The sequence below is a fragment of the Nannobrachium achirus genome (genome assembly GCF_963921795.1).
Source record: "Nannobrachium achirus genome assembly, chromosome: 2".
In the NCBI taxonomy this organism is placed as follows: Eukaryota; Metazoa; Chordata; class Actinopteri; order Myctophiformes; family Myctophidae; genus Nannobrachium; species Nannobrachium achirus.
The window spans coordinates 22,730,758-22,748,803 of record NC_137811.1 but is presented as its reverse complement, the minus strand read 5'-3'; the positions used below and the strand labels follow the sequence as shown (position 1 = coordinate 22,748,803).

The 18,046-nt window shown below is 40.0% G+C and overlaps 1 protein-coding gene across 1 annotated transcript in view; it reads left to right on the top strand.

The window, feature by feature from the left end:
* The window catches only part of sntb1 (syntrophin, basic 1), a 78,859-nt gene extending 71,918 nt beyond the window's left edge, over positions 1 to 6,941 (top strand). The window contains exon 9 of the mRNA XM_080754630.1: positions 6,094 to 6,941. Within this exon, the coding sequence (XP_080610756.1) occupies positions 6,094 to 6,186 (93 nt within the window). The 3' untranslated portion in view covers positions 6,187 to 6,941. The remainder of the gene's footprint in view (positions 1 to 6,093) is intronic.
* Positions 6,942 to 18,046: the final 11,105 nt, after the last annotated feature.

Below are 18,046 nucleotides of genomic sequence, written 5' to 3'. Positions count from 1 at the left end.
GGCGCAGCGTAGCGTCTTTACATTTAGCCCAATAATGCTAATCTACAAAGCAATAACTAAAGTTTAAAACATACATAAACCACTTTAGCCCTATGTTATACCAAGGCTATTTGAAAATAGACGATCTACAAGCTCACAACGCATTGCGGTGCGACGCGTTGTGAGCTTCTAGATCTGCTATTTTCAAACATTTTGTACTTTTACTTTTGGTACTTTAAGTACATTTGGATACCAATACTTTTGTACTTTTACTCAAGTACATTTTTAATTCTGGACTTTTACTTGTAACAGAGTGATTCTACATTGCAGAATTGATACTTTTACTTAATTATAAAAATGTAGGTACTTTTTCCACCACTGTGTAAACGTTTGTGTTCTCATGCCAATAAATCTTCTTTGAATTGAAGATTGAATTGAAGATTGCTCCCCATGTGGCGGAGTACACAATAATGGTAAATAAAGTAGCTTACTCTAAAATAATCCATCCATCCATCCATCCATCTTCAACCGCTTATCCAGCATCGGGTCACTGGGGTAACAGTTCCAACTGAGATTTCTAGAGTTCCTTAATAATAATAATTAAAATAAACAATACTAATGATTATAATTGCGACCGTCAGGTCGCAGTTACTATGAAAACCTCCACCGCCTGTCTGTCCGTCAGTCTGTCTGTCTGTCACGTCACATCACACTTTTTTGCCCCTATCCATGTGAAATTTTCCACACACAATCCTTGTCTGCCAATCCACAACCTCCACCCTTCCAGGGACCCCCGCAGCTCCAGGGACCCCCGCCAAATTTTTTAAAACACATTTTTGAATACTGCTCCTACAGTTTTTGCCCTAAAATCACACAAATCGCTACACAGTATGTCTACCCTTATCTCATCGACATGGATCTGTCCCATATAGCGCCACCATCAGGTCGATTTTTTAACACATTTTTGGACCTAAACTTTTTTTTTTCTAACTTTTTTTTTTTCAAACTTTTTTTTTTTTTTCAAAAAAATTTTTTTTTCAAACTTTTTTTACACTAAAGTCAACACACCAATCCACAGATTTTATATTGACTGTGTGTCAATTCTTGTTTGCTAGAAGCGGACCTGTCCCATTACAATAGAACTGAGTCATCATGATTTTACATAAACACAATCACAGTGACACATACAGTATTGTATATTCAAGCAATATAAGACGTTAGAGGGAGTGCTTTATTGTGTTTGTTGGCACAGCAGTGCTGCGACGGCATGCAGTGGAATGCCATCGCCCTGCATATCGAGGACAATAACAACAATAAAATATGACCTCCAGCATTTTATTGTTTAACAGCATTGTGTGCACTGTTGTTAACTCATTCACTGCCAGGAATATTTAACCAAACTACTTACCATTGCAAGCTATCTTTCATTTTCCATAACCATTACTCACTGAATATTTTTCCCAGACACGGACATGCTTTCTGTGCTTCCGTGAAGAAAAACACGGCTGCTATCCATAGTTGTCGGCGAATAAAAGTCAGCTGTTTTGACAAACACACAGTGAGAACACGGAAGCTGAGAAAAAAGATGATTCTGTGAAAATAATAAACAGGAAGCGAATGCAGAGCAGGTTTTTGGATCACATCATTTCTCTGTTGTGATTTGTGAAAAAAAGAAAAATTGAAAGTACCTCAAATTTTTATTTTGTTTGTGTCTATGGAGTTAACATTACTCTAACAGACCATCGCACCGGGTGGGGTTATAATGTGCAAATTTGCCTGTGTATTTTTGGTTTCTTCCTGAAATCCTCTAAGTCAAAAAAACGGATCGAAAAACACAGATTTAATTACATCATAAAATTATCCCCTCCCCCTTTCCCATACACCCAACACTGTGGGTGTGGCTAACTTCAGCTGGGTCACCACCCACCAGACAACCAGGCATACTTAATGAACTGGTGGGTGTGGCCACATATACCCATGGCATCCCATCTTTAAGTACAGTACTTAAGTCAATCTACTTAGTTATTTTACACCACTGCCATTTTCCCACCAGCTTCTCTGAGTCACTGCATGACAGTTCAAAGACATGCAGCCCTGAAGGGGGCTGCATGTCTACATTTTTCTAGCGACAACACTTTGGATACGTTTGATTGATTTATTTATCTTAACTCGTGCTGAGATAGCAGAGTGGGAAAGCATAAATTCTTGTCTTGAATTTATGGATTGAGACAGCAGAATATAACTCAGACAGCAAGCGTGGGTTGAAATGAGGTAAATACACAATTATAACTCATGTGAGGCAGTGTTTATTTTGACAGCAAATCTTTATTTAGTTTTAGTCATAGTCTTTTAAATAAAATTCCATTTAATTTTAGCCGTATTTTAGTTATCTCAAAATGCATCACAACATGTTGTGAGCTTGTAGATCTACTATTTTCAGAGCGCAACCAAACCAAGTATATTTAGTGTTAGTTTTAGTCATCATAGCTTAGTTTTTATTCCGTTTTCGTCTGTGAAAAAGGTAGTCGACTAACATATTTCGTCATAGTTTTAGTCGCTGAAATCAACAATGATGTGAGAATAAACATCCAGTATAGCCCCACTTCTTTACAAACTAGCTAGCACAACATGTATAGTAGCCTACTGTAGGGCATTCACAGAATATTTGAATATTCAAATATCAAATTCACTATTCGACATTGTTCACCGAAGTCGAATATTCGCTTATATTCGTATTTTATTTTTTTCTCTATTTTTTAAATAAATATTATTTCTTCATGGTTTATACAGCTTGGCTAGATAGGAAGTCATAAGAATGAGTTGTCAATGACCCCAGTGGATGAATTGGTTAATGATCTATGCTGATACCCGCGTCACGTTTCGTCTCCCGGAACGAATTACCAGTGGGAAAAACAGCGGCCGGCCGGCAAACTCGATGTCATGATGGAGGAAGAACCAAAATGCAACTGTCACTACTAGACCATTGTTGTACCTCAGTATAATCCAATTTAAATGCAGTAATATTAATCACGTATTAATAATAGAGCATCCATTCTCTATTAAAGGTTACATATATCAACTTATTTATGCAAAAAGTTTGAAGAAAACCCACTAGCCGTGACAGAATCAAATCTGAATCAACCCAGACGAAAACTTAGTTGGGTCGTGTTTCACTGGCCTTAAGTGAACGTTTCCTGAAAGCATTTAAATTCTCCCTGTAAGTTACTGTGAGATTTTTTAATCAGTTTGCACCACACAAGGGCACACTGTGAAAGCACAGCAGAGTGCCCATGTTTCATTGGCCACGCACCAAGCAAACTTACTGGAAAGTACAAGCAAAGTATTCACATTACACATTCAAAGCAACCGACGTGGGTTGTTGTACTTTCATTTTAAATTCACTGTGACGTAAAACGTAGGTGAATATGGCTCATTAGAGCTCATAATGTCAAAAGTCAGTGTGAAGTTCACACAATATTAACTAACGCCTATTAACACCTTTTCCAAATGCTAATATAAGCGGTTCTTCCAAAGAAAACTAAATTCATGTTTCTAAAAGTGTAACCAATATGATTTACTCTAAAGGACAACCTGAGGTCATAGCAAAAATTTTATCTCTTTTGTGAACGTTTTTGGTATCTTTTTAGGGCAATCCGCAATCTGCATATTCCAATAACTATGAATACTTGCTCAACATTGTCTGCTAAAATGTTTGATATTAAAAGTCTCACATGACATCAAATATATATATATATATATATATACAGTATATTTTTCCCCTGAACTCAATTACACCCAAAAAAAGAAAAATAGGATTTTCTGTGGTCTGGGGGTTTCTGAATATTAGGCTAAAAAAGTGAAATGATTTGCCCCTGTCTTTGATGTCACAGTCCTTTAATCCGCCCCCTCTCCTCCCAGCCCCTCCCCTCTCTTTCTCCCCCAGTGGGGGCGGAACAGAGGCGATGATTGACAGGCAAAATCCCTCAACAGCGACATTTGTATAAAACCCTTTAACACATCGGGAACGCATCTTTGTTGCGTTCGATTTTCATCACTTTAACCATTATTTTATGCTTTAACTATAAAATAATAGCAGATATACAAGCTCACTGTGCCGCGCTGCGAGCTTGTAGATCTGCAATTTTTTTTAAATCATGAAACAAATCATGGAACAAAGTATTTTGAGATGGGGGTCGCCGATCAAATACATATAATTCTAGGGGTTCTTGACATAAAAAAGTTTGAGCACCACTGATCATAGAAACATGCGTTTTTCAGAAAACCGTTACGATTTAGAAGACATTTGTAGGTATTTTTCCTAAATGACACATTTGGCAGACCTTGATAAAGACTTTTATGCATGTCATGAAACCTTTAAAGGTTTCAGTTTTCACCGATGATGGTAGAGCCACTCATGATTCACTGCACTGAGCTTACAGTACAGTACATGACACAAACAAGCCGTTACACGTCATAGTTTCCATCTCTTAATCCTTCCCCTTAGGTTTTCAGCTGGACAGCATAAACTTCAGCTTCAAGTATAAACGTAGCCCAAAGTCCCTATGGGCCATAGGAACAGGATATGAGTCACACTGGTGAAAAGCTATCATTCACACTCAAGTCCTGTAATGAACAGCGCTTTGTTCACAGTGAGGTGATGCGGGTGGTGTTCTTGGCGTGTACATACACGCGTGTGTGTGTGTGTGTGTGTGTGTGTGTGTGTGTGTGTGTGTGTGTGTGTGTGTGTGTGTGTGTGTGTGTGTGTGTGTGTGTGTGCGTGCGTGCGTGCGTGCGTGCGTGCGTGCGTGCGTGCGTGCGTGCGTGTGCGTGCGTGCATGTGTTCATGCGTGCATGCGTGCGTAGTGCTTAGCTCCAATTAGGACCACGTAGCAATGCTGCCTAATCCTCATCGTATTAGTGAACTGCAGACTGCTTTGTATTTGTTGATCAGACAGGATATTTGATTAAAGTAATACATTTTCCTGTTGTTCTGTCATTTGTTTTCTTGTTTTTATTACAATCCAGGGTTACAACACTTAATCAAACAAACAAACAGTTTTTACCATTGAGACAATAATAGAGCCTGCCTGCTTGCTCAGGGGATAAATTGAATCGTGACCATCCGGTCAAAATGAGTGTCAGATCCTGTGTCTAGGTGAGACATGACCTTTGTTTGACATGATCTAAATGTCTCAATAGAAGAGCAGAGAGACAAAATACAACCTCCCCAATTATATAAGTTACAGGTTATATTGTATTAAGGGAGAGTGTTTACTGCAGGTCTTTCAGTCGAGTGTATCAAAGGGTGCGTTCAGAAATGCGCACCGGGTCTGGTTAGGGTTAGGGTTAGTTTTAGGCATAGTTTTACTGAGGTTAGTGTTAGGGTTAGGGTTGGGTTTAGGCATAGTTTTACTGAGGTTAGGGTTAAGATTAGGGTTGGGTTTAGGCACTCACTACACTGAGCACACACCCGGTGCGCATTTCCTAACGCACCCTTTGATACACTCGGACTGAAAGACCTGCAGAAAACACTCTCCCATTGTATTAAAGGGATATTCCACTTTCAAAAAAGCTTGTGGTCATTTTATCGTCTACTCAGGCTTTTGTGAACACCCAGGACAGTTGATATTCATTTTATCAGACAATCCCTATCCAGGGCCCATTCCTATACAAACCCATTGTAACTTCAAACACGGCCAGCTCACGTATTATGAATGTTTTTGATTAATTTATCATGGTTAAAATGGAGTTTGCAGTTACAATGGGTTCGTATAGGAATGGGCCCCGGATGGGGAGTGTCTAATAAAATGAATAACACATATCTAAATATTGAATCAAGCAAACCGTCCAGGGTGTTCACAAAAGCCTGAGTAGACAAAAAAATGACAAAAGTTTTTTTGAAAGTGGAATATCCCTTTAACATACTCCAACATACTGTACAGATTGAACAACACTAAATTGTATTACTATTCAATTTTATTTTCTTTTGCGTCAATTTGTTGATACAACAATTTTACTAAACGATCCCCAAAAATCCATTATTCGACTAATCGAAAATTTTAACACATCCCACTCTTCTCTTCTCTCTTCTACTCCTATCCTGTTCTCTTCCAGCAACTGGACCTCCACTCCTGTCCCAAGCCCATCGTCTTCATCCTCCACTCCTTCCTCTCCGCTAAGATCTCACGCCTCGGACTGGTGGCCTGATGATGATGACGACAACGCCCTTTCAAAAGTGACACGTCACCTCCAAGAAGGAAGAATTTGACTCCATCTTTCTGGGGCTTTGAATAGTTCCAAACGGGTGGACGAGTGATGAGTCCCCTCTTGGCTGAAGCCTTCGATCTCAGCATGGACCCTTGACCATTGAAGGACACGAGAAGAGACACCGGCCTTTGCAACGCGTTTTCGTCTCCCCAAACCCCATACACACAGCCGAATCCAGAGTCTTGAGTGTGTAAAGAGAATACACACGAAATATACTCTGTAGTTTAAACGTTGAACGTGCTTTTCTGGAACGGTCTCCTTTTGATTCTATCATCTTGACCGGACATTCAATCCAGACTGGCCTTGTTTTGGCTAAAATACCCGTATGCCTTCAAACAGACAGTGTTGTCCCACACACTCCTCCTACAAGGGCTGTTTTCACAGACATGTTGAGAAGAACCACGGAATAAAACATGGACTGTAGGCACCCCAGGGGACAGGGCGAGAGAGAAAGAGAACATGGACTGGAGGGACTCCAGACAAACTGGGAGAGACAAGAGAGACAGATAAAGTGAACAACAGGCCAAGCTGTCAAGTTCATAATGCTGTGCCACAGCTGTCAGTATAACGTTGTTGTCGGGTGGAAACCTTGTATGTATTTATCATTTTAAAAATGATTTAAATTAGTGAAAACAGACCATCTACAAGCGCACAACGAGGCGTTGTGTGCTTGTAGATCTGCTGTTTTCACAACTTTTGTGCGACGGCCTTGTGACGAAGCAGGGCTTCACTTTGCGAAAGAATGTACACATTTGAAACTTGGAGATACGAGGTTTCTGCCCTACGGTGACGATAAGAGCGTTGAACTTGGGACACACACATAGAAGACATTACTTTAAATGCAATGAATTCTAAATGCGGGGGGGGGGGGGGGGGGGGGGGCAATCGTTCATTCAAAATGTCAAACATTTTGAATTTAGTTTAATTAGCTATTTTCCCCCTCAGACACTTGTTTGGTGGCAATCCATGTTCGTTCGCTACAAATAGAAAGCACATAATGAGTGAAGTGTCTGCTGAAGATATGACTTCAATTAATTAATTTTCCGAATGTCAAGGTGTGCTGTTGAGTCACTGGAAACGGCAACCTTCCCCTTTTCAGCAGGGGCGTCACACCAAAAATTCTGGGCCCTGCTGGGTACAAGGGTTCACTGTGGGCCCCCCATGAATGTTAACTATTGAAAAATAGCAGATATACAAGCTCACAGCGCGGCACCGAGTGCCGCGCTGCAAGCTTGTAGATCTGCTATTTTTGAAAAATTGTGAAAATGTGTGCAAGAAACCCATGTTTCCATGTCAGTGATGCTCAAACTTTTTCATGTGAAGGACCCCCAAAATTATATGAATTTGGCCACGGACCCCCATCTCAAAATATTTAGTTGTTCCAGGTACTACCCCGGAAGCAAAATTTGAGTAACAAATGTTCGCTTAAAAAATACATATTCAAAGATTTGCACACATTTTCACGACTTTTCAAAAATAGCAGATCTACAAGCTTGCAGCGCGGCACCGAGTGCCGCGCTGTGAGCTTGTATATCTGCTATTTTTCAATAGCTAAAGTTACTAGGGCCCCTCCACCTTGGGCCCTAGTTACTCAGTCCCACTTTCCTACCCTTTGTGACGCCCCTGCTTTTCAGTTCCAACACTCACATGCTCAGTGTTTGAGTGCTGAGGGAATTTATCTTTTTGCTTCAATCGACATTTTGACAGAAGGTTGTTGTACACTGGCATGTATTACGCACTCCGGCTGAAGATTGTTGGTTTCATTTACTGTACGATAATATTCCAGGTGTTATTCAGGATTCACATATTCGAGTGGCTCAATTAATACTTGAGTGTTACAATTTCGCAGCCACCACACTATATCCCCATGTTCAGCTCAGTCTTGAGAAAGCCAAATGAAGTAGGATAAAAAAAAAATATGATTATCCCAGGTTAATCAGAACACTGAAGCAATCAAACAATTTTCCAAGGTGGTATTCATAATATTGTCGTTCCTGTGTGTGCATAATATGGATACGAAGGTATAACAGCTTAAAGGACAACTTGGTTTTTTTACAACAAGGGTTCATATTTTAAATTGTAATTAGAGAAAAGAAAAAGTGAGTGTTAAAATGTTTTCATTTGCTTCGTTCTATTGTTTTATCGTGTTTACCGTGCTAAAATGTGGGGCATGCGTACGCATGGGGGCATGCATACAAGTGGCTAAATATGTATTTTTAGACATAATAAGCTAGCAGTTTCTTTATTGCTATTTACAGTAACACTTCTAGCCCCAAGTCACATCCAACCATGAAAGGTTGCGTTTTATCTTGGGAATGGGCTTATTCTGTGTAAAATGACATATTTAGCTACTTGTACGCATGCCACCAACCACTGAAATAAGAATCTCTAAAACAATAGAAAGAAGTAAATGACATCAATTTAACACTCATCTTTTATATTCTTTAATTACAATCTAAAATATGAACCCTTGTTGTAAAAAAATAAAGTTGTCCTTTAACCTCAATATAACTTTATATTAGTATATAAAGTTATATTTACTAGTATATTGTACTAGTTTCCAGAATGATCACACACGCGAGCACACACACACACACGCACGCACGCACGCACGCACGCACGCACGCACGCACGCACACACGCACACACACACACACACACACACACACACACACACACACACACACACGTGCACACAGACACGCACACATACAGTACAGTACACACAATGGCCACATCACCGAGCACTCTCACTGTGCATGTGCCCCTCGATGGACTGCAGCCATAATTGCAAAGACTGGGCCTCCTCCTTACTTCCTTCACAGGTGTTACCAATGATGCTAATGAATGCTCTGTTCCATTTAGTGTGGCACAGTGGTTCTCAAACCTTATTCATTTCAAGGACCCGTATAACTCTGAGAGTGTACGGGTCCATTTGGTTCCATTTGTACACTCTCAAGAGTTACACACCCGCAAGGGGGCCTTTTTAACCCCCTCAAGGAACCATGAGGGTCCCTGGACCACACTTTGAGACCCACTGGTGTAGCAGAGAGTTTCCAGTGAGCCAACATGCACAATATCAGCACTCTGAAGCCCTTTGCACACAGGACAGTTGCGTTTTTTTCGTTTGCGGCATGAATAAAACGCATTGGATTCGGTGTGCAAGGCTGTGCGGAATCGGCACTGCGGATCCAAAAAGGAGTCATAAAAGGAGTGATGAGTTTTTTACCGCATGCGACAAGACGCACGAACTCGGTTCGATCGAGAAAAAAACGCATGGCGGCAGCCACTCGTCGCACGGCTAATTCGGAGCCGGTGTGCATGAGGTCATAGAGAATCATTGTTTTCTTTTCAAAATATTATATTGTCCGTTTTATCCGTGCGGTTAAACGTGCCTGTGTGCAAAGGGCTTGACTCTGCTTGACCAGGATGGAACAGAGCCTTCATTAGTATCACTGGCAACACCTCTGAAGGAAGAAGTACGGAATAGTCCCAATTTATTTTCATTATGGCTGCTGTGCATAAAGCCTATTCTGACTAGACATGTTTATTTATGCAGTCTATTTTATTTGGTATTTTTGTGGATTCTGTGATTCTTATTCATAGGTTGAAATCCTTTCAGACTTTTCCTTGAGTCCTTGAGGAACTGGACTCAATAATTATCGCAAAATGAATCACCTTTTATTTCTCACAAATAAAAGGAAAAAAGTAAATATTCAAGGCCAGCATTATTGTTCTGAAATGATTTCCAACATTTTGCTCCTCAATTAGAATCTACCCAGCAGTGTCTGCAACCACCAGTTCTATATTCTTGCAGAACAAAGAGTAACAAATAGATCCTGTGCCGCCTTATGGCTACAAGAGATCAAGATTTTGACGTTTTTACAAGCAACTCCTCCAAGAGATAAAGTGTCACATTAAAATGCATAGTTAATATTTATTATAAAACAGCTGCAGCTTTTTGATCAAATCCAGGCTCCACAAAGAACATAACAGAATGTTTTGGTTTGCTGTATTCTTGCTTTATTTACAATGACTAATTAATTATACACTTATTGATTGTGTGAACATTGAGCAATGAATTTTCTTTTTTTTTCTCTCAATCTGCAACACTGTTGAAGAAACAAAAAAAAAACTATTTTTATGTTGGTACTAAAAGGATACTGGAAGGATTATTTAGTGTCCATGACTTTGCAAAATGTGTTTAGTTTGGCAAAGTATTCAGCACTTACCTGCTCTGATAAATTGGTAACGCTTTACATAAACTAAAGGTCACCACTATATTGCATTATAATCTCCTTTTGTAATGCATTATAATGTGCTTATAGGGCATTATAACACTTGTTATAAATGTTTATAATCATGTATGACAACTTATAACAATGTTTATAACGTGTTATAAGTGTTGCTCATAATGCATTATAAACTTAAGCAGTGCTGTTCCACTGAGCTTATAATGCAATGACCAATGCAATGACCAGCACGATATGCTATAAGCAGGGTTCCCACGGTCATGAAATTCCTGGAAATATTTTGAAATTAGAAAAATATTTTTCCAGTACTGGAAAAGTTTTGGAATTGATCAAGGGTCCTGGAAGGTCCTGGAAAAATAGCTATGCATTGTCTTTTGTTATTGATTTTGTTAATGCCTCTGAAATGACAAAACGTTTTGACAAAATTAAACACTGGCCAAATTGTCAAATACTATGGCAGAAATTGTGAAAATAGCCGATCTACATGCTCACAACGCCTCACCGTGTTATCCAAAATTCCTCTACTCTTAGTGCTCGTCAGGGTGCCCAGGTCCCCAGTTCAAATATGATTATTTCGTGGGTCACAGCCAGAAAAGGTTGAGAACCACTGCCATACACTACCTGTCTTTGGGCATTGCGCGTAAGCGACTCGTTATTGAGCTAAATTATTGTTATATAGTCCTGGAAATCGGTTTAAATATTCTGGAAAAGTTTTGGAAAAGTTTTGGAAATTAATTGGTAAAGATGTGTGGGAACCCTGTATAAGTTGTCATACGTGATTATAAACATTTATAACAAGTACAATGTATTATAGAGGCGACCAGTAAACCAGTAAAGTCTTTCCTGTACTGGATCATTTGAATGGAAGACAGCTCTGAGAAAAAGGGCTGCTTTGAAATGTAGAATCTGATGTCTTTGGCAGCTATTGTACTGTTATATTCAGACTGATAACGCTTAGTTTTTAACTCAGATGGTGCACATAAATCATATTTAACACATTCATGTATTAAGTACGTCTTTTCTGAATGTAAACAGTTATAATGCACGGATATTTTTCACAATCATTTTGTTTTTTCTTATCGTTGCACAGCCCAGTACCTTAATTAAATATTTAAATATAAAATAAATACGCAGAATATGACATGCCACCTTGTCTCGTGAAATTAATCGGATCGTTAAAATCTCAAGGTTTAACTTTCAAGAGTTATTATATTGTTAAACATCTGCATTATTTAACAAGAAGTTTGGGGTCTGAGAGGATAGATCTCATCAAATGGTGGTCCGTGGCTCAAATGCCAAATAAACAATGGACCTTGATATGAAAAGGGTTGAAAACCACTGCTTTCGTGTGATGCCGTGAAGTACGATTAAGTAGGGTGTTAAATTTAAAAAATATATAAAATGTCTGTAAGCACTGTCACACAACCAACTCAAATGAATGCATACAAACAATGGAAGCACTTTTAAGTAAAAAAGAAAGAAAAAGAAAACACTAGGCCTGTGTCTGCACTCCAATAATATTTCACAATATAGTAGGTATCATTGTCATCTGATGTCTAAATTTCACGTTAAACAAGGACTAGGGGTGTGTGCATCAAGGATTCTAGGAACCTTAATGCAGAGAAGTTGAAATGCAAGGCTTTCAAACACAGTCAGTCAGTCTCGTCCCATGAAGAATAGTTAAGAGCTTATATATGATGACAATGTGTTAATCAATAATTTACCTTCTTCCTTTGACCAAATTGCTACCCTGGAAACCAGATGTATCTGTGGGCTGATTTTAGTCTTAAAGTAAGACTCTCCTATAATCTACAAGAGTCTTAGCGTTCTCACGAGTCTTAGCGTGCCGGGCCTAAAATGTATGCTATTTAGTCTGGCTGGGAAAGCAAAAAGGGGAAGGACAAAATATATATTTATTTTTGTAACATAATTGTATTCAAATTCTGCCCAAACCCGACCCTACCTGACCTGACGTTTTCCGACCAGGACTAAAATCTATGCTATTTAGCTGTTGAGAACTCTAGTTCTGATAGACAGTGATGGGGAGTCCAGGTATAGAGACACACGGAAGCCTACAAATTCACACCCACAATTGAGACAGCGGCCCCACTTCGGGTAAGGGAGAACGGTGTACTGCAAGCCTGTAAGAAAGTCATTGCAATTCAACTGTGGTTAGCCTAATATTAAAATAATCCTACATGAAATGAAGACAATATTGATTGAAATGAAAATACATTTCCAAATGTATGGACTGACTCTGCCAACATATCTTCTTGTTTTCTAATTACATGATGTGTGTCACACTCAATTGCCACTTGAATGGATTACCCATAATATTAACAGAGATTAGGGGAGACGGCAGACTGAGTCGCTTTTCAGTGACATCACTGTCTATACTGCAATGCATTTACGAGCGCCGACCTATGGCGCAGACCTTTTACAACTACAGAGTGAATTCTCCAGGTTAGTATTAACCAAAAAATAACTTGCAGACTCCGTTTGGAAGAAGCAAGATGCGATAATTTCCCAAAAATAAATAGCCTAATTATACATGAGAGACAAGCGTATCTGGGTATTGAAAACCTCAAGGGATGCGTCCATGACGTGTTTACCATGCGGCCACTTAAACTGAAAATTTCCAATGCTAGCACTTTTGACTCACTGATGAAGTATATTAAAGTATATTGTAGGTAGTGTAGCAAGATGACAGATATGCCACTTTAAAAAGGCCAAATTAAACACATGGGACACTTTATTATAACACACAAAATAAATCGCTACGGCCTCAGTAGTCAACCACTGAAATTATGTTATTTCACGATGCCTCTCATTGAGATTGCATTGGCAGCTGCAGTACACCGTTCTCCCTTACCCGAAGTGGGGCCGCTGTCACAATAGGGGCCGTGAATTTGTAGGAGCCTGTGTGTCTCTATTACAGTGGAGTGGTGTCCTGTTTTCAAAGTAACCCTGTTTATTGCATACCTCAGCATTAACCACCTCGAATTTGAATGAATAATAGCCTACACCAAAGGGCATCAGTTTATTATGAATTATTCAATAGGGGTCTACAATGTTTTTGATACCTTTCACACAGTTATGGATTAACTGTTTCCATGCCATTTATAGACGTCAGATTGCTGAAAGCTGGGGGGTTTAGTTCGCAGTAAAACATTTATAGGAGCAGTAATTGATCGTTTCTGAACATTTGGGTCAACAGTTTTCTCATTCCAACACGTTTTAAATTAAACTAATCTTAGCCTTTGTTAGAAATCAACCTCTAATTTGAAACACAATTGATCTATTGGTCTCCGTCCTGGTGAAAGCACACACATTTCATGGTATATTGTCAGTAGGCTAGACAGGGAGATGAAAGCAGTGTACCGCTAATTCATGGAGTTAGTTTAGTCTGAGGAAACTTCAGACTCAGCATAAAGCATTGTTGGTTGTTTAGTCTTGGAGAATAATTGAGTTAAAGACGGCTCTTAAAGCAACCATAATTCTTGACATTGTTTACTTGACTCCCAGGTAATCGGGTTGGCATCCAGCACGCACACGCACACTCACGCACACGCACACACACACACACACACACACACACACACACACACACACACACACACACACACACACATGCAAATGGGCTCTTTACATGCCATACGCCCATACCTGAAGACAGCATTCAAGAGAATTGTCTTTTTTTCTTCTTTTTTTTCCTTGTCCAAACTCTCCTGAACTTGAATGCAGCATCTTATGTTGAAAGAATTTCCCTGTGTAGAAATCCATGCCGTTACGCCACATCTCCAGTATTGACTTGATTATGCTTAGTTCAATGTGGTATCAAGTAGCTCACAACGCGTCACGCTGCGACGCGTTGTGAGCTTGGAGGTCTGCTATTTTTGATATTTTCACCAAAAGGCCCTTTTAGAAATGTCAGCCCCTGCCTCTCTAACATTCTCTGCACATCCCTGCGCACACACACACACACACACACACACACACACACACACACACACACACACACACACACACACACACACACACACACACACACAAAGAACAAGGACACAGGATTGTATGCACTCAAGCATTCATTTGGCACTCTGGACAATTGTTGATTGCTTCACCACATTCACACACACATTCTCACACAAGGACACAAGCACGTGCACACACACATGGACTGGACACAACCAACACGCCAAACACACATACACGGAGGAATGTATGCCCTCCCACGATTAGACTATGTCATAACACTTGTTGTTTACCAACTCAACTCAAGTAGCACACACACAGAGTGGTAAACACATTCTCTGGAGTATGTGTCATATAGAGAGCCATTATTATTGACATCGTGTATTATTGGCTAATGGAGCTTAAGGTGCGTCTTGAACAAAGCCTTTTCTCCGCTTGTCATCACGTGATGCTTCATGCTGGACTGAGAAACAGCTTTTATCCTTGAAATAAAACTGCAGTGTCTGTTTTGAAAAAACATTTTAAAACACTTCAAATAGCTGATCTACATCGACACATTGTGAGCTTGTCGATGGGCTATTTGAACTTCTTGTGTTTTTCAAAATAGTAAAAAAAAAAAAAGTCAAAGAAGTTTGCGGATTGACCAAAATAGGGCCCTATATTTAGCAAATGCAAATATAATACACATACACACGCACACATACAGATAGACCCACTATTTCCTCAAGGAGTGCTGCTTCCTAGAACTCTTCTTCCAGGAAGGTTGTGTTTGATGCCTCCAATCCTCCTATTCTGGCCTTATTTGGACCACCAGCCAGGGGCTCATAGTGGTCTTATTTGGACCTCATCTCATTTGGATTTGGATCTCATAACGGTCCATAGGGATGCTGCCTGGGTCTCTCTCCATTCCACTGGGGTTCAGCTGATCTTTAGATACATTCTTTTGATCCAGTGTATTATTAGAAAGTTATTTATTTGTTTTGTTGTTGTCTCACTGCCACAGTATATCATGTTTGCTTCTCAGGGTGAAGACTGGAAAAGAGCCAAACCAATCCACAATACGCATGGGGAGCTTTGTCCCATGTAGGCCTACTGCTGATTTTGTGTGCGTGCGTGCTTGTGCAAGTGTGCGCACACGTGTCTGTCTGTATACAGTATACTGTGTGTGTGTGTGTGTGTGTGTGTGTGTGTGTGTGTGTGTGTGTGTGTGTGTGTGTGTGTGTGTGTGTGTGTGCATGCCTGTGTGTGTTACAGAAAGTGTTTAGGAGCCAATAAACAATGCTCAGAGTTACTGTATATTTGTGTGTGGCATCTACAGTTCTCTCAGTGACACGTGAATGCTTTGTGCTGAGTTGAGTGAATTCCTGCAAGAGAGTGTGTGTGTGTGTGTGTGTGTGTGTGTGTGTGTGTGTGTGTGTGTGTGCGCGTGCAAGTGTGTGTGTGTGTGTGTGTGTGTGTGTGTGTGTGTGTGTGTGTGTGTGTGTGTATGCGCGTGTGTGTGTGTGTAAGAGTGTTTAGGAGCCAGTAAACAATGCTCAGAGTTATGGTAGTGTGTGAAATCTATACCTCTCTCTGTGACATGTGAATGCTTTGTGCTGAAGAGAGTGAATTCCTGCATGTGAGTGTGTGTGTGAGAGAGAGAGAGAGAGAGAGAGAGAGAGAGAGAGAGAGAGAGAGAGAGAGTATAGAGGCAGTGGAGGAAAAAGTACTCACACTCTTTACTTAAGGGACAGTATCAATACTGCAATGTAGAAATACTGTGATACAAGTGAAGGTCCGGAATAAAAAAAAATGACTTGAGTAAAAGTACAAAAGTGTTGGTAATAAAGTACCAAAAGTTGAAAGTATGCCTACTCATCATGCAATGTAAGTTTTCACTTAAGTTTCAAAAACTCTTTAGAAAATAGCAGATCTACAAGCTCACAATGCAGTGCATCGCCATGCATTGAGAGCTTGTACATCTGCTGTTTTCAAAAGGCCGATAAAGTGGTACATGTTTTGTAATAAAAATGATAAAAATCTACAAAGTAACTTGTAACTAAAGTTTTCAAATAATTGTAGTGGAGTAAAAGTACAAAATTTGCCTCTGAAATGTAGTGGAGAATATATAGACATACTCCAATAAAGGTGACTCCAAAATCATGCTACAGTACTCCAGTAAATGTTTTAATTAGTTTACTTTACACCACTGAGTAGAGGGGATGAATGAATAGCTTGTGTCTTGGCTCAGTCTGCATATTGCATTCCTAGGCTGTGGCAGGTTCTCACAGGTCTTGGACTGTGTGTGTGTGTGTGTGTGTGTGTGTGTGTGTGTGTGTGTGTGTGTGTGTGTGTGTGTGTGCACGAGCATGTGCGTGCGTGCGTGCGTGCGAGTGCGTGCCTGCGTATCCAAACATATTGTTTGGATCTCATCGGTCAAAAGATGGACCTTTTTTGTGAACATAGATATTGTGTGCAATGATAACATAGAAAAGCAGTGTCTGGGTTATGAGGGAGCCATGGTGCTATTAAGGAGGTGGTTGGTTGAGCTCCCTGCAGGAAAAGCATGCATCAAGGGGCAGCTGTATACTGTAGCTGAGAATGGCCGCCTGGGAAACGGAAAGTCCCTGGTTCACATCCGACCCCGGTTCATACGGGTTGAATGTCCCTGAGCAAGACACTTAATCCCTGACTGCCCCCATAGCGCTGCCTCCTTAGAATATTCTGTTATCGTTGGCAAAGATTTTGTCCACTTACGTAATTCCATGCTGTGTTGGATGTTGGTACCATCGGAGAGATAACAGGCAAACACTGACCAAAAGAACACATTTTCTGCATTCTCTAATTGTGACTACTTTTAAATTAAGTAATGCAGATGTTTAACAATAATTTAACTCTTGAGAGCTTAAAATGAAACCAAATGGACCCTTGCGGGTCCATTTGGTTTCATTTTACGCTCTCAAGAGTTACAGATCTATAAGGGTCCATTTAGTTACCAACTCTCCATCATTTAGCTGGGGACCACCTGGAACCCCTTCAAGGTCGGACCACTGGTTGAAAACCGTTGAAATAGTGACAAATACTGCAATGGAGTGTGGGCTATATAGTTGTTATTATGACATCTGTGGGGGTTGCAAATACATTATCAACAACCATAATCACACATAATGTACAAGTAATGATCAGTATTAATTGCAATAATGAGATAATAGGCTAAAATAAACATGTTTTCCAACAGAGCTAAACGCACCACAGCACTGTTTGTTGTGTTGTCATTCCTTAATCCTGGCTCTGGGCCTATAATGGGTTGCATAATTGAAACTTTGTTGTTGCAATATCACAGGCAGTTTAGAGTTGCTGTTGCAATCCTCTTGATACAATTGTTGAAGTAGTGCTCTGTGAGTGTGTGTGTGTGTGCGTGTGCGTGTGCGTGTGCGTGTGTGTGTGTGTGTGTGTGTGTGTGCGTGAGCGTTGGTGTGTGTATGTGTGCGTAATATGTGTGCTTGTGTGTGTGCACACACACACACACACATACATTATCACTTTCTAATAATAGCTTGGTAGTTAATTACTAACTGTAATAATTTATGGTC